Here is a 27,641-nt window from a genome sequence, read left to right as displayed (position 1 = left end):
ATATAAACCATATCATTATCCAAACGTGATAATACCAAAGTGAGCATGTTTAATTGATTTAAAATATCGTACATTTTGCTGAAAGGTCTGAAGATTTTAATCGTTCACCTTACCACATTTGATTTATAGTTATGAGATAGTGAAAGTTGAATAAACTTAAATTTAGTCTAGATAATTTAATGGTTTCTTTTAAGTTGAATACGTACATCCACTTTGACAACTAATTAATTTGTAAAGTCATTAAAGATATATATCTTATAAGATGATAAATAGTTGAGTTAAACTTGGATTGAGATTCAATATAATTTACCTAAAACATATTAGCATTGTAATTCAACAAAGTCTGTTCGACAAATAAGACATGTGTCAAATCATAATTAAAGAGGATATGAAAAATAAAAGAGAAAATGGTACGAGGACATAAGAAATGTAACTTTCAAATGGTCACCAAACATTGAAGCAAAGACTTGGTGAAGATGATGAAATGATGTTCCTCATTTGATGAGTTGATTGTGAGATGACACTAGACATAGCTTCACAAAAAAGACTTTGCTTTTTCATCTTGTACTTGTCGCCACTTGGTGACTAAACGTTATTTTATTTTACTATGTACGACAGAAAATTTGAATTTCAATTGTTATAACCTTCTGTTTCAAAGAGAGACGTTTGGAGCAAGAAGTGAGTTATTATAGTCTTAGATTATTATAGTTTGTGTTTTGTTATAGATTATTTTAATTTGGGTTATAATAGTATGTGTTTGATATGTAGATTATTTTAATTTGATAAGAAAATAGCAAACACTGTGGCAAAGAATAAAAAATTGATGAATGTTAAATAGTAAAAACTGTAGTTAGAACTTTTAAATAGTGTTTAGTGTAGGAAGAGATGGTTATTACAGTCTTCGATAATCTTTATCTCAAATTGCGTCATACAAATTTCAATTATTATAACCTTTTGTAAAAAAGAGATACAAATTTAATTATTCAAGTTAGGCGTAGATTAATTAATTAATTAATTAATTAATTTAGTGTTTCAACATTTGGAATCAAATAAAATATTAAGATTCCTTCTAATTTAGGTAAATGGCAGTGATTCGAAGAAAAATGAATTTTCCACTAAATAACAACTAAAGAATTATTTTGAGGAATCTAACTTCAAAATACTTGTAGTTTTCTTTACTCATATATTTTTACCATGTTTTTTTAAAACTTTTTTTCTACGTTAAACGTCTAATCTCAAAGTTCATATAAATTCAACATGATTATTATTAATCATTTCAATGCATGTTTAAGAATAATAGTTAAAACGGTGATTTAAAAAATTAAACTTAGATAAATTGATTTCCCAAAATTACCAAAATTACTTTAAACAACAAACTAGAATGATAAGCATGAGGGGTGTGCGAGTTTTCATGAGAGAAAAAAATGACCAAAATTCTTGTGCAAATTCTATTGTTCAATAAATAATTTTATATTTTTTGTACAACCAAATACAACGAAGGAATATTTGACAAACCCTTCAATACCAAAAAGAAAAATAATCTTAACATTTACAAAAGCGATTTTTTTGTCCAACAAAATTAACTCCTAAATATTATGAAAAATATAAATAATAAAAACCAAAAGAAATTATCAAACAAATTAATTGCATTTTGTCGAAATTAGAAAGAAAAAGAAAATCAAACAAACTGAAATTTGGCTGTGATTCCCTCTAAATGATACAGTTTATATTTTGAAAATAAAAGATATGGTATATAAAAACAAAAGATAAAAAAAAAAAAAGATTTCATTTCCAACATGATTTGAAAAGGAAATTATTGGGTTTTTTCCTTTTTATTTTCTGTAAAGATATAGGTTGAGGATTTTTATATCTTTGATCATATAAAAAATGTATAGGACATTGATATTGACTATTCTTGTAGAAAAAATAACCATGCAAAAATTTTCATATTAATAGAAAATATAAGAGGACAATAATTGATAATTTCATAATTGGTCCTTTTAACCATTTTTTCTTACCTTTTTTTTATCTCTCTATATTTCTCTGATTTTGAAAAATAAAAATAAAAAGTTGGGAAAAGTGAAAAATGGGACTCTTATTTTGTATATATATATAAAGTTTTAAAATAGGTGTGGCTTCGAGAGACTGTAACTTAATTTAATTGGTTAGAATATAATATATATATATATATATATATATATATATATATATATATATTATATATATATATATGTATTCTAATAATCCTATTTGGAACTTAAATCCATAAAACTAAAACACTCTATTTTATAATTATGATCGTTCACTGATAAAGTAATAAAGTACCAAAGTATTTGTAACGAATCTATTTTGTCGTTAAATTTTAAAATTGTTCAACAAGACAATGACATATTCAATAGTTTTTTCAATTTGGTCATAATATTGATTTTCAAAGCGTTAAAATCTTTTAATGAAATCCTAAACTAGATATCTTGAATCATGTTTTTACTAGTAGATCCAAAATCTAAAAAACGTGGATAACACCAAAGATCTCTTATACACTAGTTTAAGAATTTAAGTTTTATCGCTACAGATTTAAAAGATTATTACATACTAATTTCACATGTTTTATAAACTTTGTTAAGGATTAAATAAATGTATGTTTAAAAGTTAATGTAATAAACTTGCTATTTAACCAATTGTTCATGATTTGCATGGTTAAACATTATCAATTCAATTGCATAATTTCAAGAGAACATTGAAGAAAACTTAAAATGAAATTTTAGTAAAGATGAGTGGTAGGATGTAAAACTAATTAAAGATGTTAATCTGTTTAAATTTAGTGAAAAGAAATGCACTATTTTTTCAATGACTTTAAAAGAAACATCTCATCAGAAAAAAAAAAAAAAAAAGGAAGTGACATATAAAGTATATTAATGGTTGTTGGTGTCATTATATATTCCTGGTCATGTCAATTAGTTGCTATAACCAAAATTGTAGGTTGGATCATTTTTATGATAATTTTTACTTAATTATCCATATTTGTTATTTAGCTATGGTTTACACTATAATTTAGGTTTCTCTTTTTTTTTTTTCCCTTTTTTTAGTTGCCTAGAATTACTGTAACGACCTAATTTTTTATACTAAGCTGAGGTCATTACTAAAAAGAAACAATGACAAGAGATACTTTTTTCAAACGAGGGAAGACTAAATTTTCATTAAAAACGGAATATTAAAACATTGAAACATAGACGCGGAAGCAAAACTGAGTCCCCATATGGCATGTCACGGATCCTTCTCCGTCGCTCGCCAGTTTTCCTCTACCTTTACCTTTGAGTATAAACAAATACTCAGTAAGGGACCCACTACTAGTATCCCTGAACTGGCACGTTCCCGAACACGTGCAATCTGTGATCCCGTAGGAATAAGCTGGTCTCTGGTGAACCCAAGGGAACACCTAAGACGATCGGGCTATGAGTGATCCCGTCGAATCACTCAAATCATGTCTATGTCAATGTCAATGTCACACTGGCGGTCCCATCGGACTACGCAGTCATAAGTGTGAGCGATCCCGTCGGATCTCTCAAATCATGTCTGTGTCAATGTCAATGCCAGACTGGTGGCCCCGTCAGACTACACAGTCCTAAAAAGGTGGTGATCCCGAAGGACACCAATGTGGGTACGACTCTAATAGATAAAGTTAACAGAACATCTTATCCATAGCATGTAGCACAACATAACATCATAACATGGTATGAATATTAATCTTAACGTCCTTAATCATGTGATTGATATATCATGCATCAAGAATCATCAACATAATAATCTCAGTCATCATCATCAACATACTACCAATCATAACATGACATCAGTCATCAACATCAATCCTCAACATAGTAATCTCAGTCATTATCAATAGGCATCAAATTATGCATTTTAGCTACCATCAATGCATAATCATAATTACATGCGGTCTCTTAAATCAGTTCGAAGGTCTAGTAGGAGAATCTCTTACCTGTAGATTTTAGCTAAACAAAGGTACTCTCTAGCTGAGAGTTAAAAAATCTCCAATTAACTTGATCCTAATCATAAAAGAAAAACTTAGTATCTTAATTAATGAAATTAGCAATTGGCTAACATCAAAAAATTCTCTCAAATTAATTAACTTCTCAAACAAAATGGGTTGAAACCAATTTAACCTTGATTGGGAAAAATTCAAGATTTAAATCTTAAAAATTAGCCAATTGAACACTTAAAGAAACCCCAAATAGATCCAAAATTAAATTAATAAAATATTAATTTAATTTCATTGGCTTACCAAGGTTACTCACATGGAGGTTGAAAAATCCTCTTAGATGTAAAAATTCTTCACTTTAAATCCTCAAGCTTCCAAAGAGACCAATCTTAACTTCGGCGACAGCAGAGGCTTATTTAGAGAAGAAGATGAAGAACCTTTTTCTTTTTCCTTTACTTTCTAACTTAAGCATTTCAATGCTATTTATAGATCCAAATAATAACAATAATATTTATTATTATTATTTCCTTTTCCTTTTCGGATATATATATATATATATCTTTATTCCCATTATCTTTCTTAAATAAATGCCTTAAATGCACAACCATTAATAATAATAATAATTCTTCTTTATTATTATTATTTTCTCTCACCAAAAACTATAATAAATATATATTTATTTAAACTATTATTCTTTCTTATAAATAAATATATATCTTTTTCGTCCAATCAAATCAACTATCTCTTTTCATGGATTATCTTCTTTTCCAAACAAATATAATTATATTCCATCATATAATTAACTTCACTTTTCCATATTATTAATTAAATATATATATCCATATATATATACTCAATTAATTACAATTCCACCAAAACCAACTTTTCCCTCCAAAATCTCAAATTAACTTAAATCCTCAATTAATTTAATCAATCAAATCTTTTACAATAAATCACTTGTAACTTCCAACATGAATTATCTTAACCCAACCATAACAACTCCACTCCAGAATCAATATTTACTTTCTGCAGAATAATTAATTATCTTCCACAATAATTAATTATTATTTATTTTTATCTAAAATAATTATACTTTTACAAATAATTATATTTTTCAAAATATAATTATTTTACCTTTTTTTCTCCAAAATACAACTATATTTTCCTTAAATAATTATATTTCAACAAATATAATTATCTTTTCCTTTAACATAATTATATATATATATATATATATATATATATATATATATATATATATATATTTCCACATACACATATAATTATTAAATCTCCAACAAACTTTCCACCCCACAATTTAATTAAATAACATCTATAATTATTTAATTAAATTCAATCTCAACAACACTAAAAATCCACAACTTTACTCAATTCTCTTAACTTACCATTTAATCAAAAACTCAACAAACAGCACATGCCAAAACTTCTAATTAATTAAATATACATCCAAGAAATATTTAATTAATTTCAATTACCACATAAATCCAATAATTCTCATTAAATGAATTCAAAATAACGTCGAATAAATTAAATCTAATTAAACAAAATTAAGATACTTAACTCCAAAATTATCTTAATTTTTGGGCATTATAATTACACACTTTTCTTCAAAAATAAATAATCCATTTTGTCATTTATCCCATTTTATATTTCCATTTGAATTTCGGGATGCAAATCTCACAAAATTTGTACCTAAATACTTGACAAATATCACAAGAAAATATGTAAAAAGAAAAAAGAAATCCATCATTAATTAATTAGGTCTATTTGTGTGCATTTCTATAAGGGCTCATCCTTTTTTTATTTTTTAATATTTCCAAATTAATAAGAGAAAAGGTTAATTATTAATTATAGAATTGGAAACTTTTGCAATAATTACATCGGTTGGCCAACAATTTAAACAAAGTTGACTTGGAAATTGATTGTGGTAAAATTATGTTTGGGTTACAATATAATCCTCAAATTTAAATTTTCTTAGTCGAGTATTCTTTTTTCATTGAACTAAAATTATTTCATGTGATGTTTAAATAAAAATATAAATACCTTATACTTAATCTAGCTAGGTTTGCAACCAAATTGAGGTATATGTTTCTATTTTCCTCTATATGACATTAATTATGTCCCAAAAGTTTAACTATTAGACTCATAATTTATGTAAGAAGAATAGTTAGAGTGCATGGTAGACTATATATAATGTCCACTTTTGTTGCAACACATACAAAGTGTTGAATTAGTATACATTGTTAGGGGAAAATTTTTCTTTAATTTAATTACTTAATTAATTAATGATATTATTATTGTTATTATTGCAATTATTTTGTTTGGTTTGTTGGTGTGGGTATAGATTTCTTATTATTATTATTTTTTATATATATAGCAACACATATTAGAAAAATATGAATATTTGATCGTTTATTATAATAATTGGCATATATAAATCATCATGTTTTGGGTGGAGGATGAGGGTAATATTGATCGGCTTTCACATCTTATAAAAACAGATTTAACTTTTGTTGACGTAAGACAAAACCTTAAAAAAGAAAGCAAAATCGTTCTATTTGTCGTGAAAACGAGGCCAACAGACAGACCCTAACTCAACACATAATTATTCATCAAATATAATGTTATAATAAAATATATAAATTCATAAATTTACAAAATTAAACTGCAGAAGAAATTATCTCCGCCAACTCCAATTTATGTGTTCTGTTACAAACCCACAAAACCTCTATTTATAGGTCCAATAATGGCATGTAGGTGATGACTTATAATATGAACACTAATGGATTAAATGTGAATTATGACATATTGAATTATTTTAATATCCTTCTTTCAACAAATATTCATTCAAGTGATTGTATCACATTCGTCCTAATTGTTTTAATCCATATGATGATCTCCTTAACTTTATTAAATATAGTTTCCAAGAACTTGATTTATATGTTTCAGGTATTTTAAATCTTTCTTGGACTTTCATATAAATATCATTATTAAGTTATCCATAAAAATATGGTGTGACTACATCCATAAGATATATATATATATATATATATATATATATATATATATATATATATATATATATATATCCAGATTTTCATATACAGCCAGACCAATTAAAAATTTTAATGTGATTGTATCCACCATTAGAGAACATGTCTTCTCACAATCAATACCGAGTCTTTGTGAAAAACCTTGTACGACTAATCTTGTTTTATATCTTGTGATCTCATTATCTTCATTTCTTTTTCTCACAAGTGCCCATTTATATCCCACAGGTTTGACACTTTTTGGTGTTTTGACTACTGGTCCAAAAACGTGATGTTTTGAAAGTGAATTTAATTCTACCACAATTGCTTTTTTCAATAAAGACCAATATTTTCTCTGTTGACATTCTATAACAGATTTTGGTTCAAAATCCTCATTCTCGGATATAATATTAAGAGCAACATTCACTACAAGACGTGGGGCCACTCCCGACGCATATAAACATCGAAAGAAGTGTAAATCACGTAGAAAATTAAGTTTTCGACGTCGAAAGAGACGTTGGGAAGAAAGTCGGAAGAAATGTGTCTTCCGACGATAGCGTTTGAAACATCATCCATGTGTTGGAAACAATCCATCCCCGACGTCAGCCATGGATCAGAAATAACCATCCCCGACAGTTTCTTGGGTGTGTCGGGATATATACCATATTCCCTACGTATGTGGTGCGTCGGAAAATAGTTTAAATATATATTTTTTATTTTTTCTGAAATTTTTTTTATTCAATTAGAACAAAAATTTAAATATGATTATGGAATCAAAAATAGTAAATGTTCATAATACAACAAAGTTAAAAAGTTTAAACAAAGTTCATAATACAAATAAAAAATAATAAATGTTAACACTACAAGAGACGGGGGTACTCCCGACGCACAAATACGTCGGCGAAAATGCAAAGTACGTCGGGAAAGGATATCCCGACGTACAAAACGGCGTCGGGAAGAATGTCGGGAGAAATGCGTCGCGAGAGGCTTTCCCGACGCCGTACCAAATCAGCGTCAGGAAAGCCTTTCCCGATGCCGGGAGATGCGTCGGCATGACGGTGTCGGGAAAACCTTATTCCTGACGTCGTCTATGCCGACGCATTCCCGGCGTCGGGAAAACCTGTTTTTCGACGTTTTTTTCCCGACGTAATGAACGTCGAGAAATATTTTTTATATATTTTTTTAAATATTTTATTTTTACTTTTTTCCTTGTAATATTTTGCTCAAACATTCACAATATTTCGCGACGTTTTGGATTAAATTAAAATAAATAAATATACAAACACAAATTAAAAAAATAGAGTTAAAATTAATAATACGAATAAGTTGACTACAACAAAATATAGTTCTCAATATAGAAAAAACATAAACATAATGAAAAATCTCCCAACGAGGTGCGTATGCGCGTCATTCTACACCTTCGGTCCTAAAAATGGTATAAAAATAACTAAGTTTAATACATAATCATATATTGCAAAAACTTAAGAATAATAGAGACATATACGACGTACCGTAGAGCTAGGGATCATGTGGTGGTCCCTGTTGTGCACGAGTTAGGTCTTCAATCATCTTTTTCATAGCTTCCACTTGTGAAGCTAATGCTTAGTGATTTCTATCTTGTACTTCAATCCATTCCAAAGCTTCATGAAGTTTAGCTTATAATTCAATCTCTTTTTGTGTGGACTGCGAACAAGATGTCGACGAACTGCTTGCACTTGCCGTTCTGCGGGCCTTCGGCTTGGGTCCCCAACCAAGGCCTTTTGAGTAGCCTGGTCGTCTACCCAACACCTGATCGCATATCTCATCCTCAAAGAGTGGTTGACTACCCTTTGGGGTAGGCTGGGATTGGAGTTCCAGCATTTGATTCTGCAACAAATTTAAAAATTATGTTAGGTAACGCGCAAAAATATATAATAAAAGTGGATAATTAATAAGGGTATAACTTACATGCGCATCCTCGGCGGCTTGCGACACGAATATCCCAGCTCGAACGTGTGTTTCCCGGAACAATTCCATACGATCGACCGGCTGCCCTCTTCTTTCAGCGAGCTCATACTGTCGTTGTAGAAACGACTTGGACCCGCTACTATGATTGTAAGGCTGCTTCTGTCTAGCAGCCTTGTTTGTCCGTGATTGCTCCTGCATTAAAATAATTATATTGTTTATTTCTTATACATATAAAAACTTGTTATCATAATTAATCATGACAAATACCTGGAATGCACGGCTGATATAATGGTCGCAGAGGAAGTGCCAATCCTCATCACGTCCAACCAATGTGTTTGGTGGGTTGGCACGAGCCTCCTCCGGGTCGCTGTACTTTTTGAAATGTCTATGACAGTCGGCCCGGAACTCTTTAAAGGTCGTGAGCATCTGATGCTCAACAAATCTGTTCATTGCTTGATCATTGAAATCAAGCACAAACAATCGCTGCACATTACAAACATAACACATTATATTGGTTAAAGTTAGATATGTTTCAAATGAAATCATATATAAATGTGTAGTGCATTTAATTACCTGGAGGTCGCCCTTCACAACCTCAATGTATTCTCTCCCAACGTCCGTCCACTTAAGACAGCGGACGGGAAATGTCTTTTGCACGCACACGCCTATCGCCTAGCTGAAGCGAACGGCGTGTGGAGAAATAGGCTTCTCCGCTCCAGGGGCGATCGTCATCAGAATGCACCCATTTATTGCAACGTGGCGCTCTAACTCCAAGAGTCGAGACTGCGCACGTCTCCTAGGAGTCGGAGTCGTTTGTTGAGAAGAAAACCCTGCTCAATAAATAGACAATAACATATAAAGTTAGAAACCCCTACATGAAATATTTGTAAGTTAAAAATGAAGAAAATTCTTAGACTCACCCGTATTGTCGCCCACAGATGACGACCCTCCCGCAATGTTATCTAAATCCACCTCAAACTGGAGGAACATATCTTCCGTCTCCATAAAATTTGATCATCGATATGACATAATGACTATGGACATATAGAAAACAAACATTCAATAACCAAATACGAACACATAGCTAGAAAACAAACATTCAAAAACTAGATATAAATATGTGCATACGTGGTTTAATTTGTCACTATAATTCCTCATCGCTTGCATGTGACAAGTGTTCATCCACATCGTCGTCAGTGACATGACGCACAACCGGTCTTTCAACGATTGTGGGATCAACGTCATTTCTGCATAGAGTGTCATCCTCGATGTGGTCATCCACTTGGTGGCTTACAACAACTTCTACTATATTAATATGGTCATTCTGAACATCCTCCACTTCTGGCACGTCCCAAATACGGTTATTTTGGATGACTTGCACAACTTTCCAATTGTTACCATTTTTTAGATCATCTACATAAAAAACTTGATGTGCTTGAGTTGCAAGAATTACAGGTTCCTCCGCGTACAAAAAACGGGATGTGTTGAGAGATTTGTACCCTACTTCAATGTGTGTCATTCTTTGACTTTTGTTTACGTCCGTGTCATACCACCGACACTTAAATAGCCATACATTTCTTCCCAACGGATATTGTACGTGCAACACTTCGTCCAGAACACCGTAGAAATTATTGTCTCCAGTTCCACTTGCATCGCTTTCACCAATGACCATTATTCCACTATTTTGAGTACTACGTTGTAACGCCCCAAAAATTTAGATAATTTTGGAGTCAGTTATCTTAATTTTGTTTAATTAGATTTAATTTTTGGGCGTTATTTTGAATCCATTTAATGAGAATTATTTGATTCATGTGGGAATTAAAATTAATTAAATATTTCTTGGATGAATATTTAATTAATTAGAGGTTTTAACACGTGGTGTTTGTTGAGTTTTTATTAAATGGTAGGTTAAGAGGATTAAGTAAAGTTGTGGATTTTTAGTGTTGTTGAAGTTGAATTTAATTAAATAATTATGGACGTTATTTAATTAAACCGTAGGGTGGAAAGTTTGTTGGAGATTTGATAATTATATGTATACGTGGAAATATATATATAATTATTATGTTAAAGGAAAAGATAATTATATTTGTTGAAATATAATTATTTAAGGAAAAGGTAGTTGTATTTTGGAGAAAGGATATTTATTAAAGGAGAAAAAGTAAAATAATTATATTTTGGGAAAATATAATTATTTGTAAAAGGATAATTAATTACTTTGGAGAAGATAAATAATAATTAATTATTGTGGAAGATAATTAATTATTTTGGAGAAAGATAAATAATAATTAATTATTGTAGAAGATAATTAATTATTTTTGAGGAAGATAAATAATAATTAATTATTGTGGAAAATAATTAATTATTCTGTAGAAAGATAAATCTTCTTGATTATGGAGTGGAGTTGCTATGGTTGGGTTAAGATAATTCATGTTGAAAGTTATATACATATAATTATTATGTTAAAGGAAAAGATATTTATATTTGTTAAAATATAACTATTCAATTTTCTAATACAAAAATCCTAAACCATTCAAATTTCAAATTTCAAATTTCAATTCAACCACAAATTACACACACTCTATACAAAAATACATTTAACAAACAAAAATCTATTCGAAAAGAAAATCCTAAACTAATTTTCATAAAAAAAACCCTAAACTAATTTTATCAAAAAAAACCCTAAAACATAAAATTAAACTAAATAAATTTACATATTTCACTTACCTAAAGTGGCAGACGGCGATGAGGAACAACGGCGAGGGCGGTCGGCGACGGACGGCGGCGGAACAAAAGGAAATTTCAACGGTGACGACTTCTTCTTCTTCTCCTTTCTTTTTCTCCTCCTCTCGGTTTTGGTTTTGTAATTCACAGAACTAAAACGAATTTAAAGGGGATTTCCCGACGCAGTGACGTGGCGTTGGGAAATCCCTCAAAATGCATCGGGAAAAGGGGAATTCCCGATGCTTATTAAACCCCTTTTCCCGACGTTTCACGCGGCGTCGGGAAAAACCCCTATTCCTGACGCCGCTCCCGACGCACTGTTCACGGCGTCGAGAAAAATCCCTTTTCCCGACGTATTCTTGCCGACGCCTTCGTGGTGTGTCAGGAAAGATGGTTTTCCCGACGCAGCTCCCGATGCGTTGTTGAGGGCGTCGGGAAAGCCCTTATTCCCGACGTTCTTTATGCCGACGTGCTTTTCGGCATCGGGAATGCTCCATTTTCTTATAGTGTAAGAAAAAAAAGGTACACAAAAATCCATATTAAATAACGTATGTCTCCTAACGAGCCTCGTACGCCATTCTACACCACGGGACCTACAAGATACAAAAGTGCCTAAGTTTAGTACATATGCATATCATCACTGAATAATGTCATTCCAAGAACTTAAGAATAATGGAAACATATATACGTACCGCAAAGCTAGGGATCATAAGGTGGTCTTGGTTGCGCCGGAGTCATGTCTTCTATGACCTTCCACATTTGTTCCACTTGTGAAGCTAACATATCTTGCTTTCTTGTATGTTCTTCAATTGCTCGCTTAGCTTCATCAAGCTCAAACCATAATTGAAGCTCTACCATGGATTGCGTCAAGGTCGTGGCACTACTCGCACTAGCCATCTTGCGGGCCTTGGGTTTGGGTTCCCAACCAAGGCCTTTTGAGTAATCCAATCATCTATCCAACACAATCTTGTCCCTAGAGAGTGGCTGAGAACCCTCTGGGATAGGTTAAGACTGGAGTTCCAGTATTTGATTCAGCAACAAATTTAGAAACTAAGTTAGTAAGTCACAGATAAATTAAAGAGGACAAATAAGGGAAGAAGTATTGCTTAGATAACTTACCTGTGCATCCTTTATGACCTACGATATGAAAGTCCATCTCGAACGTGTGTTTGTCGAAACAACTCCATACGGTCGATCGACTCCCCTCTTTGCTCAACGAGCTCATGCTATTATTGTAAAAATGACTTTGACCTGCTGCTATGATTGTAAGTTTGCTTCTGTCTAGCAACCTTGTTGGTCCGTGATTGCTCTTGCATGAAAACAATTATATTGTTTATTTCTTATACATATTAAAAGTTAAAAATAGAATTAACCATTACAAAGCGTTTAGTTGCTCACCTAGAATGCACGACTCATGTAATGATCATACAGTTAGTGTCAATCCTCTATACGTCCCACCAATATGTGTTGTAGGCTGGTATGTGCCTTCTTAGGGTCGCTGTACTTTTTGAAGTGATTGTGACAGTCGCCTCTAACTCTTTAAGGGTACTGAGCAATTTGATGCTGAACGAACCTATTCATTGCTTGATCATTGAAATCAAGCACGAAAAAATGCTACACATTACAGAAAATAACATGTCATCGCCTTGAAAACAGAAATGTGTAGTAGACGTACTTGTAGGCTGCCTTTGACGACCTTGATGTATTCTCTGCCTATGTCCGCCCACCTAAGGCAGTGGACTAGAAATGTCTTTCGCAAACACACACCATCGCCTGACAAAAGTGAACAACGTGTGGCGAAATAGACTTCTTCATGCCAGGGGCGATCGACATCAAAATCCTCCCATTGATGTGAACGTAGCACTCCAACTCTAGGAGTCAAGACTGTCCACGTCTCCTAGGAGTCAGAGTCGCAAATGGTTGAGCAGTACCTGGTGAATAAATTAAAACAACAAGTTAATGTGAGAAAAAAGTTCAAATAATCATGAGTTAAAACATACCATTATACTCACCCAAATTGTTGTTCATCGACGACAACCCTCCCGCAGGGTTATCTAGATCCTCGACAAACTAGAGGAATATCGCATCTATCTTGTCGAAACCACTAGAAAATGATGACATAGTACCTGTGGACATAGAAAAATAAACAATCAATAAGAAAATACAAACACATAATTAGATTCAAAATATAAACTAAATAAATATTTGGGTAAGTGGTTCGTGACTATCATTCGTCATCACTTTTTCTGCTTCGATGTGACAATTGTTCATCCCCATCGTCTATGAAGTCGTCAATGACATGATGCACAATTGATCTTTCCATGATTATGGGATCAACATTAGTAATGCACAGAGCGTCATCCTCAATGTGTTCATCCACTCGATGGCCGACAATGATTTCAAGTTTTGTACCCTAATTCCACATGTGTTCTTTGACTTTTGTTGACGTCCATGTCATACCACCAACACTTAAATAGCCAAACACTTTTTCCTAATGGATATTGAATATGAAACAATTCATTTAAAACATCGTAGAAATTATTGTCGCCACTTCCACTTGCATTGCTTTCACCAATTACCATCACTCCACTGTTTTATGTAGTGCATCAGGAATCACGTTCTGACATGTGAAATCTCAACCCACCCATAATGCATCGTATATATATACATGTTGATCTTTCTATGATTGTCATCCTCAATGTGTTCATCCACTTGATGGCCAACAATGATTTCAAGTACATTCAGTTGCTCATTCTCAACATCATCCACTTCGGGCACGTCCCATATACACTTATTCTGGACCACTTGGACAACTTTCCAGTTACTACCATTTTTTAGGTCATCTAGGTAAATACTTATTGTGCTTGCATCGAAAGAATTAACGGTTCCTCTGTGAACAAAAACGGGACGAGTTGATAGCTTTGTACCCTAATTTCACATGTGATCTTTGACTTTTGTTGATGTCCATGTCATACCACCAACACTTAAATAGCCAAACACTTCTTCCTACCGGATATTGAATATGCAATAATTCGTTTAAAACATCGTAGAAATTATTGTCGCCACTTTCACTTGCATTGCTTTCACCAATTACTATCACTCCACTATTTCATATAGTGCATCGAGAATCACGTTCTAACATGTGAAATCTCAACCCACCCATAATGCATCCATTATAACAACGAACATCAAATAATGGTCCCATCGCAAGTGAGAAGAAATCGTGAGATATATTTTCAGTCTCACGTAATTCTATAACCTGAAATCCATGTGACAATGATTATATACATTCACGTGCAAATACGTTAGTGCATACATGTCATACGTGCATGCTATATAGCTGTGCTCGAAACCATTTAGGGAATCTCCATTAATGTCTTTTGTACAAATAAGTAACAATTTGAGTCTGCCGACGTATTAGCCTAAAATGTTTCCTAACGGGGATGATTATGAGTTTAATTTGTGTAACAACAATGTATAACAAATACTTAACAACTATACCTAAGAAATACGAAGATAAGAAATGCTTACTTGCGATACTCCAATATTTCGTCTACATTGTTGAAGATGTACCAATGAAAGAGGCGTTTCTCTTCCTGTGATAGAGTACGAAGACTTGATGCACCTGAAGGTCGTACTTTTTGCTCGAAATTTTCAACCTCACCAATCACCTCGTCATCTAGAATGGTATCATCATTTCGCTCATCTCTAGTAAATCGAGTCTCAATAGCACTTAGGTAACTCGAACAAAATGTGCTTAATTCATTCATCACATATGCTTCTGCAATAGACTCCTCGGGACGTACTTTGTTTTGAACATACTATTTCAAAGTGCGTAAAACTTCTTTCAATGTGATACATTCAACTATAAGAAATCGAACCAGTAACCTTGATTTCATATGGTAAGTGAACAACAAGTTGTACCATAATGTTGAAGAAGGCAGGTGGAAATATTCTTTTCAACTTACAAAGTATGATTATGATATTTGCTTGTAATTTGTCCAAATCACTTACTCTTATGGTTCTGGCCCACAATTCACGAAAAAATTACATAGTTTGATTATAACGGTGTACACATTTTTCGGTAAGAATGCTCCAATACCAATAGGTAGCAGTCGATGTAATAAAACATGACAATCATGCGTTTTGAGAACTGATATTTTCCCCTCTTTATCATTCACACATCATGAAATATTAGAAACAAATCCGTCAGAAAACTTAACTAATTTCAGGAACTTGCAAAACTCAACTCGCTCGCTGCTAGTCAATGTGTGGCTTGACCAATCGGTTACCAACTTCTATAAGGTGTAAATCCTTTCTTATCTTCAGATCTTGTAGGTCCAACCAAGCATTCGTGGTATCATTGGTTTTTCATTCGATATTCAACAACGTACTAACCAAATTGTCACAAATATTCTTCTCAATATGCATTACGTCAAGTTTGTGACGTAACAGTAGTCTCGACCAATAAAGAAGTTCGAAAAAAATACCTCTCTTTGTCCAATAAACATCTTTATTTATTTTCTTATCCTTTACTAAAGGATGTTTACTCATAACTGAAAACTTCAACTGATCTAGTTGTTCTATGATTTCATGCTCATTCATCACCACTGGAGGAGCCCTACGCCCTACCTTTCCATCGTGTAGCCTACTTCTACGCCACACATGGTTCTCTAGAAGATAGCATCAATGTCTCATGAAGGATACTCTACCTCATATTCCGAATGACGATCTATCACCCATGTATATAGGACATACCTTATACCCCATTTGTACTTCAATAGGTCCCCATACGCTGGGAAGTCATTAATCGTCCACAACAAGGCTATATGTAGCTAAAAGAACTAACTTATAAGAGAGTCATACGTACACACCCCGAAATTCAGTAACTCTTTTAGTTTCTCAATCAATGGTTAGAGATACACATTTGATTTTCTTACCAAGAGATCTAGGACAAGGTTTGAGCAGTAACATGAAGAAAATTGTCTCCTTCATGCATTTCTATGGTGACAAATTGTAAGGAAGTAACACAATAGGTCACATACTGTACGGGGCACTCTTATGACCAAAAGGATTAAACCCATCTGAAGCTAACCACAGATGCACGTTCCGTGGATTAGAAGCTAAATGAGGAAGTTCACAATCAAGTGCTTCCATCCCTCATCATCAACTGGATGTTTCAACACATCATCTGTTTCAACACGTTTATCTTTATGTCATCTCATGTCAGTGGACACTTCCTACAAGAGAAACAAGCTGTAATCTTGGTACCAAAGGAAAGTGGCGCAATATCTTATGCAAAAAAAATTTCTCTGTTATGGTTAACCTTGTACCGAGTCTCGCCACATGTAGAACAATGTTGCAAATTAGCATACTCTTTTAAGTACAATACACAGTCTTACTTGCACATGTGAATAGTCTCGTATCTCAAACCTAAGTCAAGAAGTTTTCGTTTAGCTTCATAAAATGAACTAAGGATAGTACTATTACACATTGGAAACGTTGCATTTAAGAATTCTAACAACATGTCGAAGGACTTGTTACTCCAATCGTTTACAACCTTTACATGCATCAACTTAACCAAAAAATTCAAGGAGGAAAGTTCAGAACAACCGGGGTACAATTCATTACATGCTTAATTCAATAAGTTCTGAAATACGTTTGTTGTATCTTGTTCTATATCTACCCCAATATTCCTCAGCATTTCATCCTCTAAATGACCTTCCTTTGTTTCCTCTTCCTATTCAATTGGAGCTTGTAAATTATTCAACATACCAAACACATCATCTTCTTCATGAAAATGACTACTACTAGTTCCTTTATCAAAAGAGTTACTACTAGTTCCTTCATCATAGTTTTCTAAACCCTAAACCTTAAACCCAATTCTGTGTAGTAAGGGGATATTCCAATAGTAAGTAGTGTCGTTCCACACCCTTTAATAAGTTTCAATTTGAGTTCATACATCTCTTGTGTGGACACCTTATTCGTCCTTAGGCATCAACGTGAAACTTGGTAACTTCTAAAACTTGGGCCAGTCCCTCTTTATACTCAAGTAAAAACTTATTCCTAAGTTTCATCCAACCGTTGTCCATCGCTAAAGCTCCTAAAACATAAATAAGTTTGATTAAAAGCATATTCCTCCTCTCACATCCTAAACTTACTCTCTTGAATATACAATCTCCCAAACTTTTCACTAAAACTAACTTCAAACTACAGAGGCTACCATAACTGCAGGATAGCCACCACAACCTAATTAACCACAAACAACTTCAATCTCCACATACTATCCACCCCTTCCAACAACGCTAACTTACAAGCTACCCTACTACCACATCTTCAAACCCTCAGAAATATAAACAAATTCAAAACGAAAAAAGCTACTATAACTGCAGGATAGTCGTCCCAAATCAATAACAAAGTTATTCAAAACTATTAAGAAAAAAACAACTAAAATTGAACTAAAGGCTATCATAACTACAGGATAGTTAAAACGAATCGATCTTAACACAATTTTTAAAATAGTAATAACTCTTGCCTCCTCCCCCTCTATAATTCTCAACCCATGCCCTTCAAATATTCAATTAAACTCACCCCACCCTCATGAAAAGTTCAATTCATCAATCCCCCCTTCAAAATTCTCATTAAACCTTCCCCTCCCCCCAATTAAAAAATTCCAATTTAACCCCCTTCTAATTCTTAACCCATTCCATTCCATTCAATTAACTCTAAACCCCCTTCCCACTTCAGATTTTCAACATTTAATTAAATTCCTCAATCCAATTTCTCAAATAACCTCCCCCTCCCTCCAATTTTCAACCCACATTCCAACACTAATTAAATATCCTAAAACTAATTTAATATTCAATCTTAAACTAACTTCAAAAAAACAAAACTATAAACTAACTAACTTAAACTAATTTCTAAACCTAAACTAACTTCAAAACTAACAAAAAATTGTTTGAAACTTACAAAAAATGGAAGAACGATGGTGCAGCCACTACAAGAAATTTTGGATCTGCCGACGACAAACATGTCGACACCCCAAAATGTCGTTGGCAAAAGTGGTATTCTTCAACGGATTATTTAATTGTCGACAATAAATGGAATCACCGACGGTAAAAATTAGAGCGTTGGCGTAGATAGGTTTTTGCTAGGGACTTATTTTGTACCGTTGGCATAGGTAGACATATGCCGATGGTTTATTATTACCGTTGGCTTAAGTGGACCAACGTCGATGGTTTTTAATAAACCGTTGGTGCTTCTTGGAAAATAAAAAAAAAATCCTAATGTCTTTTTTTCCCCTATTTCCCTTTCTCCCTTCCAAGGCCGCCGTTGCGCCCCCCTCCCCTCTCCTTTACGATTTTTTCTCTCCATTCACGATTTCTCTTCCTCGCCACGAACAGACACCGCCACCCACCTTAATTTGGGATTTATGTCGATAGTTGAAGGTCTAGTCTCTGATTTGTTCGACCACCCACTCTTTTTTTCTCTGTATGATTGGTTCTTAGAGGTATTTTCATCTTTCGTAAATCTCATCGGTTTCTTCAGCTGAAATATTAGTTCCTTATGAGGACACTCACGCCCTCTTATAATGTTAATGTGGTGTGCACCTTTTCATTTGGTCTGCTCATTAGATCTAAACATCCATTTCTTTCTATTTATTTTTTTCTTGATCATTTACAGTATGGACTTGTTTATAAACTTGCCTTTTGAATGATTTAAGTATGGTATAAATTATTATCTTATATGGTAATAATATTTTTAATTATCCTATAAAATAAATATTTTCAATTTTATGTCCAACCAAAAGTTATTTTCTCACGATCATCAATTCCAGTATCGATATTCTTCTCCAATTTCTATTACAAAATATATTTGTTCTTTCTTCTTTCCTTCCGATTCGCTTCTTGTGATATGGTTAGTCTTTTTTCTTTTTGTTTCATATATTATTTATTTTTCCGTTTCGCAGCATATATCTTTTTTCCTTCAAAAATTATTCTTTCTTCTTTCGTTTTATAGCATATATTTTTTTCTTAAAAATTTTGTTCTTTTTCTTCTATTTTGTAGTATATATTCCTGTAATGTTCCTCCTATTTTGATTTTTTATACATATGCTACTGAATAATACATTTATATTTTGTGATTTGTTACATATATACTACTGCATATATTCAATAATACATATACAGATTTTTTCTCATGTTCTATAACTTTTTCTTACTCAATTTATATACTACTGCATATATTCAATAATTACGGCATGTTTCAATCATCTTATTCATATTTTTGTTTAGTAAAGTTCTCGTGAACAATATATACTATATACCACTGTTTAATCTACTTCTATTATGTGATTTATCAAATATATACATCTAATTCATATTTATGTTATGTTATTTGCTACATATATACTACCACATATAATAATACATAAATTCTAGTTGAATTTCATTATATATCATTGCATACACAGATGATGTTATCGGTATATACATCTGTATAAATACAATAATAGGTATTTAGTGACACATATAGTTCGGTTTTTTTTCCTTCATGTTTCGTATCATTTTCTTTATTTTTTTTTTCTAGATTCGGTTAGTATTTTCTTTGATTTCTTACATATATACTACTGCATAACACGTTTATGTTCTGTGATTTGTTACAAATATACTACTGCATATATTTAATAATACAGAAATTAAAGTGTCATTCTCCCACCAAATGTAAAAGTTTAGTTGGTCAACCAAAAAATGTTAGAATTCCTTCTAAAATGGAGTTCAAGTGACGCGTTAAATATGACCGTTGTGGATGTGTTGGCCATAACCAAAATAGATGTAAGTTTTTTTTTATTGAATTAATTTTTCCTTCTTATTATTTGACTTTTAGTATGTTGTTTCAGAATTTTATTTGAAATATTAATATTCTAGTTTTTAGTTCAATTATATTATTTCCATAAATTTCCAGCGTACTAATCAAAGTTTCTCAATTTATTATATTTAATATACTACCCTTCATACATAATCACTATTGTTTCAAATATAACTTATTATTTTTTACATATAATATGAATATTTGAAATAAAATATATAAACCAATTTAACAAATTAAAAACACATCCTTTCTTTCATAAAATATACAATGTATTATTTCATATATACTATTCATAAATCAATTTAACATATCCTCCTCATTCAACCACTTTTTCGTTGACTAGAATGAATACGTTACATTGGATTTAACATCATATATATGCAACAATATTATGTATATGATCAATATTATACATTAGAATCAGATATATATTAAAATGAAAAATGTGATAAAGTGTTTGTGTTAAGTATATTTGCAATAATTTTACGTATATAATAGTGTAATGCAATTTTTTAACTATAAAACTAAGGAAAATAATGTAAACATAATTAGTAGATATGGAATATTCAGAAAATTATATGATAATTGAATAATTGAATTTGAAAGTATAACGGAAAGTTATCGTATATATGTAATAATATTATGTATATAACGGATATTAAACATTAGAATTGAATAATAAATAACAAATCCTTCTTAACACATTTTATATGACATAAGCAAAGGTATATATCAATATTGTTCATATCAATAAAACTGTCTAACTTTTGGATCTAAGGCTAGTATACAATTCTTTATAGTACACATGTTCATTAACTGTTATTTCGGACACACTAAAACTAAAGTAATTGTTTGATTCATTGAAAAAACCATCGAAGTAGACTGCAATTTTGGTCATCCTGCCAAAACTTATTAGAAATATGTCACTAATAATTTATGTTGTAATTAAGAAGAGGTATATATATAATAAATCACAGAACAAACATATAATACTCTTTGCTTATCACAGAACAGACATATATATCATATTCTTCGGCGACTGTATGTAAAAATATATGCATTATTATATATATGAAAGTGGTATATATCTAAGATAAATATTTTGGAATGTAAGCTTAAATGTTCTAGGAAAACTACGATGTAATGGAGTACCGAAAAATATGAGGAATTGACAACTAACCGGAAGTATGAGGAGAACGAAATGACGAAATAAATTGAGAATCGATGAAAAACGAAATCGAAATCGGTGATGGATGAAATAGAAATCGGTGAAGAACGAAACTAGATGACTGCAGAAATTACTGGTGAAGAAATTGAAGAAGTTGCCGGCGGCGAATGAACAATTTAGATGATTTAGGCGACGGATGAATAATTTAGATGAAATATTTAATACTGAAATTAATCAAGATCTATTTTGAAAATTTATCATATTAAAAGATATATTATTTGATGATAAATGAAAATAAATTATACAAGATAACGTTTTTTCCTTAATAATTTATATTTTACATTAATTAATATAATAAATAAGGAAGTTATAAATCATATAATAATGATCAATATAATGTAAATAAGAAAATATATACTATTTAATTTTGAAATACCTATATAATTAATGTTAATAATATGGTTAAAATTGTCCTAAAATATAGAAAATCCTAATCAAGGAAAAAAAAATTTAGGATATTTGTGAAATATCCTAGTCAAACTAGGCCTTTTCTCTAAATTTTTCATATAAATATGCGTGGAAGATAGAAGTCAAAGTGACATTCTCAGCAGATTCTGCATTAATAGCGAGTCTCTTACGAAATACTCTGTTCGTGTGGTGTTGAACACCTTGTTACTAGCATTGCGGTTCACTTTGTTGAGAAGATTTGAGCCTAATGTTGAAGGTTATTATGAGGAGTCTCTCTCGTTCGGGAGGGGGGAACCTAAACATTAAAATGCAAGGGTGAAGCGTGAAGCATATGATCTAAGGGGAGCTTAGATCGAATCTCTCGTTTATCTTGATCTAGGGTGAGCCTAGACGTTTATCTTGTAAATGTTGTGTAATTCAAGATAGTTGATTCTTCATAAGTTATATACTTGTGGACCTCTTAAATCTTAGTAAATGATCTTTTCAATCGGACTTAAGGCTCCTTGGATGTAGGTGTTGATTACATAGAAGTGGATTACCAACGTGATTGTGTTATGTTCTCTTTGCTTTACATATTTGAATCAAACACTGTTTAACATAAATGAATTAGAATTTAATAATTAATGTTATGAAACCATCCCTTGATAACTCAATTAGGGGTTATTTTTTTAGTGGGTGTGTTTTATGAATTTTTGAAGTCCTTGTATATAACATGTATCAATTTTTCTAAGAACTTTTGAATGATGTATTATTGTTATCTAAGAATAAGAAAGTTGTTTTCAAACTTAAAGAACAATGTTATTTCTTACGAATAACAAAGAGAAAAGCATAAGATGGAAGGTAATGTTGATATGGCCATGCAAATTTGGTGATCATAAAAGGGTCTGAACAAAAGGCAGTGAAATAGAATTCAAAAATCAAAATAAATTCATCTTAAAAGGCCATGCATAAAATTCTTTTTTCTTTTTAATCAAATAATGTACATAAAACTTTATTTTCAAATAAGTGTTTTATATCTTGAAGTATATCATGCAATATCTACGCAAAAAATGCTTACATTTACAACTTCTTTTAACAATTAATAATAATTTCTTTCAACAATATATAATTTCTTTTAACAATACATAGCATTGATCTCAAGAGATTTAGGAGGTGAGTATCCCAACTAAGTTGACAACCTTAGCAGGCTCAAGGTTGGTTAAAGATCGAAAGAGATTAAAAAAAACGTAAATTTAGTTATGAAAGATTAATAATTAAGCATTCCCCAAAGAAAAAAAATCTAATTTCATAATTATTAGAGATAATTTTGGATCAAATGTTATGATTGACATTTAAAAATGACAAAATCAACAAAAAAAAGTGTGATACCGGTCAAAAGTAGGAACTAAAGACATCAAGGGTCTTCGAGAAAGGACTTGACCCAAGTTAGCAGCCTAAATCCAAGATCGACTCTTGCCAAGTGTCCAACAACCTAAAGTGATTTCATATTCTATCAACGGTACACACAAATATAGTTTGCTATCAATTTCTATCCTCGATAGAATCTAAAATTTTATTATATTTTGATTTATTTTTTGTTATATTTAAAAATTCCCTAAATGATTATATGTTCCCGAGGAATAATAATCAAATTAAATTTAATCTTGATAAATAATTTCTTGATTATTTAAAAAAAACAATGAGTAATGATCTATTGTTATTATTATTGGAAAATGGATCTGTGTACTAACCAAAATTGAGCTCATCTTAATCTACCAACTTAATATATCTTAAGATCAATTGATAGGTAATTAATTAATAGTTTAGGAAAATAATAATTGCATTCATTTAATAAATTTTTATTATGAAAGTAAGTTAAGTAAATTTTTTTATCGATTTATTAAAATAAATATTTGTATGAATTTGTTTAAATTATTAATAATTAATTAACTATACTTCAAAGGAAATTATAAACAAAATGAAAAACACATAAGCCCATAGTTTGGAAGAGAATAGAAAACTTTATCTATTGGAAATGAGGATGGTTGAAACCCTGTGAGGAAGATTATTGGATCAATGTGTCAATTCCGATGCACAAAGCTACCCTCTCACCAAAATGATGAAAAATACAATTGGTAGACATTTTCCATAACACAATGGTTTGGTGTATTGTAGGATGCATGATTATCTTATATTAAAAATAAAAAAACAAAATTTTTAAAAGATATTTGGATAATTTGGTTTTTATACGATGGCTGAAGAGATGAAGAGCATATATATAATTAAGATGGATGCATCCAAGTAGCGGCCCACGGCCGTACAATTTCCCCCACATTAAATTCATAACCTCCTTCCCCTTCTCATTCCAAAATCTCAATCACTCTCTCTTTCTTCAATTTTTTCCTCTCTCTCTCTCTCTCTCTCTCTCTCTTTCTCTCTCTAAAAACACTAACCTTTAAGCTTCTTCTTCTGTAAAAAGTTTCTGTTTTGTCTTTTCTTTCCATTTTTCTTTTATTTTTTAGAAAGGGAGAAAGAGAGAGAAATTAAGGAAATGGGACACCATTCTTGCTGTAACAAACAGAAAGTGAAGAGAGGGTTATGGTCACCTGAGGAAGATGAAAAGCTTGTTAATTACATTTCTACTTATGGCCATGGCTGTTGGAGCTCTGTCCCCAAGCTTGCTGGTGAATCACTTTCTCTTCTATCCCCTCACCGTCATAGTTACTACTAAACTCGTAAGCTTAAGCAAAGCCTTATAAAAAGTTTTCTTTTTTTTTTTTTTTTTTTCGAAAAAAAAATGTGATGAGACTAATAATTAGCTAAAGAATATAGGCAACTCTTTGTTCTAATACCATAACTAAAACTACTAATCAAACGTAAAATAAAATAAATAATCGAATCCATTATCATATACTTAAATTTTGTTTCTCTACGGACGTTTGTTTCAAACTCCAATCGTTCTGTGATTAAAAGAATAATTCTTCGTTTTGAAATTCCCTTTTTCTTTTCGTAATTCTGATGTAACTATTTTGTGGTTGTTCCTTTTTTAAAAAAAAAATGGATAGTGAAGTTTGATATTGTAATTCTAACTCATTTATTCAACAATATAGAATCATCAGTCACATTTGTTTCCCTCTTCTGATAAATTTTTGTTTTGATGGTGTATTTTTCAGGCTTGCAAAGATGTGGAAAAAGTTGCAGACTAAGATGGATAAATTATCTGAGACCTGACCTTAAACGTGGGAGTTTCTCTCCCCAAGAAGCAGCCCTCATTGTTCAACTCCATAGCATTCTTGGTAATAGGTAATAATTGTTCTCTCTTCACTCTTTAATTTCTCTCCATCTTTTATTTTTTCTTTTTACTAGTAGAGGACTCTCTAAACATTTTGTTGGGGTTTGCTTTTAGATGGGCTCAAATAGCGAAGCAATTACCGGGAAGAACAGACAACGAAGTGAAGAATTTTTGGAATTCAAACATAAAGAAGAAGTTGATTTCTCATGAGGTTTCGGCTTTGGCCACCTTTTCTGGCCATCTTCAGAGCCCTAATGCTTCTATTAATAATGAGGGATTTATTATTCTCAATGCAAACCCTAATTTGATTTTAACCACCTCTGCTCATCAAGACCAACCATGTCTTCCAACTTCAACTCTACAAACTAGTTTTGATCATCTCATTGATTATAAGCTTGATCAATTTACCAATCTCAACCCAAATGCTAATTTGGTTCATTTACTTCCATCCATTTCCTCCTCAACAAACTTTTCCCCTCATGACCCTCGTCCAATGTGGCCATCATCAGGAGGTTACCGTCACCAACCGCTCAACTCCGATCAACCAGTGGTGGCAATTGGAGAGTTCGTCACTCCAACAGCTACATTACCACAATACGTCGACATTTCATTTTTGCATCCCACGACAACGATGCCGAAATTATGCGAGGTTGGCGAGGAAAATCTTTGTTCATCAATTCCACAAGTTCCAGCACCTTTGCAAGATCTTGATCCAATTACCAAATTATCAAGCTTTTCAAACGGTTACTATCCACAAGATCAATGCATGGTAACTAATCAAATGGCTATGGAGCAGATTGATATGATCATGTCATCGATCTTACAAAACCCGCCGTGTTCATCGTTGTCATCGTCGTCGTCGTCATTGGGATTATCAGGATTATCCAGCGACCTTGTTTCATCGAGCTGGGGTGCATAGGATACATAGGTACGTAGTAGGTGATAGTATGTGTATGTGTCTAGCTACCTAAGTAATAATTGAAAAAATGCAATTGTTTTTTTGTTGTTGTGGTTGTTTATATATATCTATATATGTATGTTTGAGAAGGTAAGAGCTAGTCTATATGGAAAAACCTAAAAGTTGCTAGTTCAGGTTCTTTACTAAGTAATGCTTGGTCAAGTACAATTAATACATAGCCTTATTTCACATGCTTCCTTCCAAATTTCTCAAATATATATTCTGTATGCTATGTTATTATTCTTCCTACATTCTTAAGCACATATCCTATATTTGTAGCCTACTCTTTTTTCTCTCTCTAAATTAAAGTGTATTTAATAAGAAACAGCTGCCTAAAAAATTAACAAAAGACGAAATGAGAAAATTGATCATAAGAATGTTCCATTAAAGTTAAGCTTAACTCAAAAGTAATTTGTAGGCAATTTTTTTAGAGGACAAAAGTAGAGATCAATTATATTAATTAAAAATGACAATTAATCTTTTTCTTAGATGAAAAAAATAATAATAATAATAAAAGAAGAAAACATTTGTTTCATAAGATATCTTGTCTCTATCCGTTTTCACTATTTTATTCATACAATCATTTCATTTGAATGTCAAATTGTCATGTTGTTACATAGTACTAAAATCAACCCAACATGTTTTTAATTAGCATGTCATCTTATCATTTACTTAACTTTTCTTTTCTTAAAAAAAATCAGATCACAAAGTTAAGGGATAACTGAAAATGCTTAAAAGAATTTAGAACTAAAGAATGGATTTATAATTTAACGTAAAAATAAGAATAAAAATAAGAATAAGAATAATAATAAGTGGAATAGAATAATATAAAATGAATAGGGTTGGCCTCAGAAATGTATTGAAGACGAACAAATATGGAAAAGATAGGATTTCGTGCAGTTTAAATTGGCATTTTCTCAAGCATACTACTAAGTCAAAATGGTCTGTTTGTCTGTTTCTTTCTTTATTACTATTGTTGTTATTTTATTTCTACAGAAAAAAGACACAAATTTAAAACTTTTCAAAAGAATAATGTGTCATCGTTGTCAAATCACAAAATTGATAAAAATGCGTTCTTGAAGAAAGTGCTGTGTAAAGGTTGAAAATGAAGTTAAGCATAGAAATTATTGATTATTTAGTATTAAATTAATTAGGTATTTGAAGTAAGAAAAAATATATTTGAAATGACTTCC

The 27,641-nt window shown here is 31.6% G+C and overlaps 2 protein-coding genes across 2 annotated transcripts; one reads left to right on the top strand and one right to left on the bottom strand.

The window, feature by feature from the left end:
- Nucleotides 1-8,913: 8,913 nt before the first annotated feature.
- LOC127148774 (uncharacterized) lies at nt 8,914-9,513 on the bottom strand. The gene is made up of 2 exons (XM_051083066.1): nt 9,259-9,513; nt 8,914-9,183 (listed from the first exon to the last, which is right to left on the bottom strand). Exons 1-2 carry the CDS (start codon nt 9,496-9,498, stop codon nt 8,929-8,931), a joined length of 495 nt encoding a protein of 164 aa, XP_050939023.1. The 5' UTR covers nt 9,499-9,513; the 3' UTR covers nt 8,914-8,928.
- Nucleotides 9,514-24,568: 15,055 nt separating this feature from the next.
- On the top strand, nt 24,569-26,711 carry LOC103490029 (transcription factor MYB26). Its single transcript, XM_008449393.3, has 3 exons — nt 24,569-24,882; nt 25,372-25,501; nt 25,605-26,711. Exons 1-3 carry the CDS (start codon nt 24,750-24,752, stop codon nt 26,407-26,409), a joined length of 1,068 nt encoding a protein of 355 aa, XP_008447615.1. The 5' UTR covers nt 24,569-24,749; the 3' UTR covers nt 26,410-26,711.
- The last annotated feature ends 930 nt before the right edge of the window (nt 26,712-27,641 follow it).

The sequence above is a fragment of the Cucumis melo genome, chromosome 4 (assembly GCF_025177605.1).
Source record: "Cucumis melo cultivar AY chromosome 4, USDA_Cmelo_AY_1.0, whole genome shotgun sequence".
Lineage (NCBI taxonomy): Eukaryota > Viridiplantae > Streptophyta > Magnoliopsida > Cucurbitales > Cucurbitaceae > Cucumis > Cucumis melo.
This window is presented reverse-complemented; position numbering and strand designations above follow the sequence as displayed.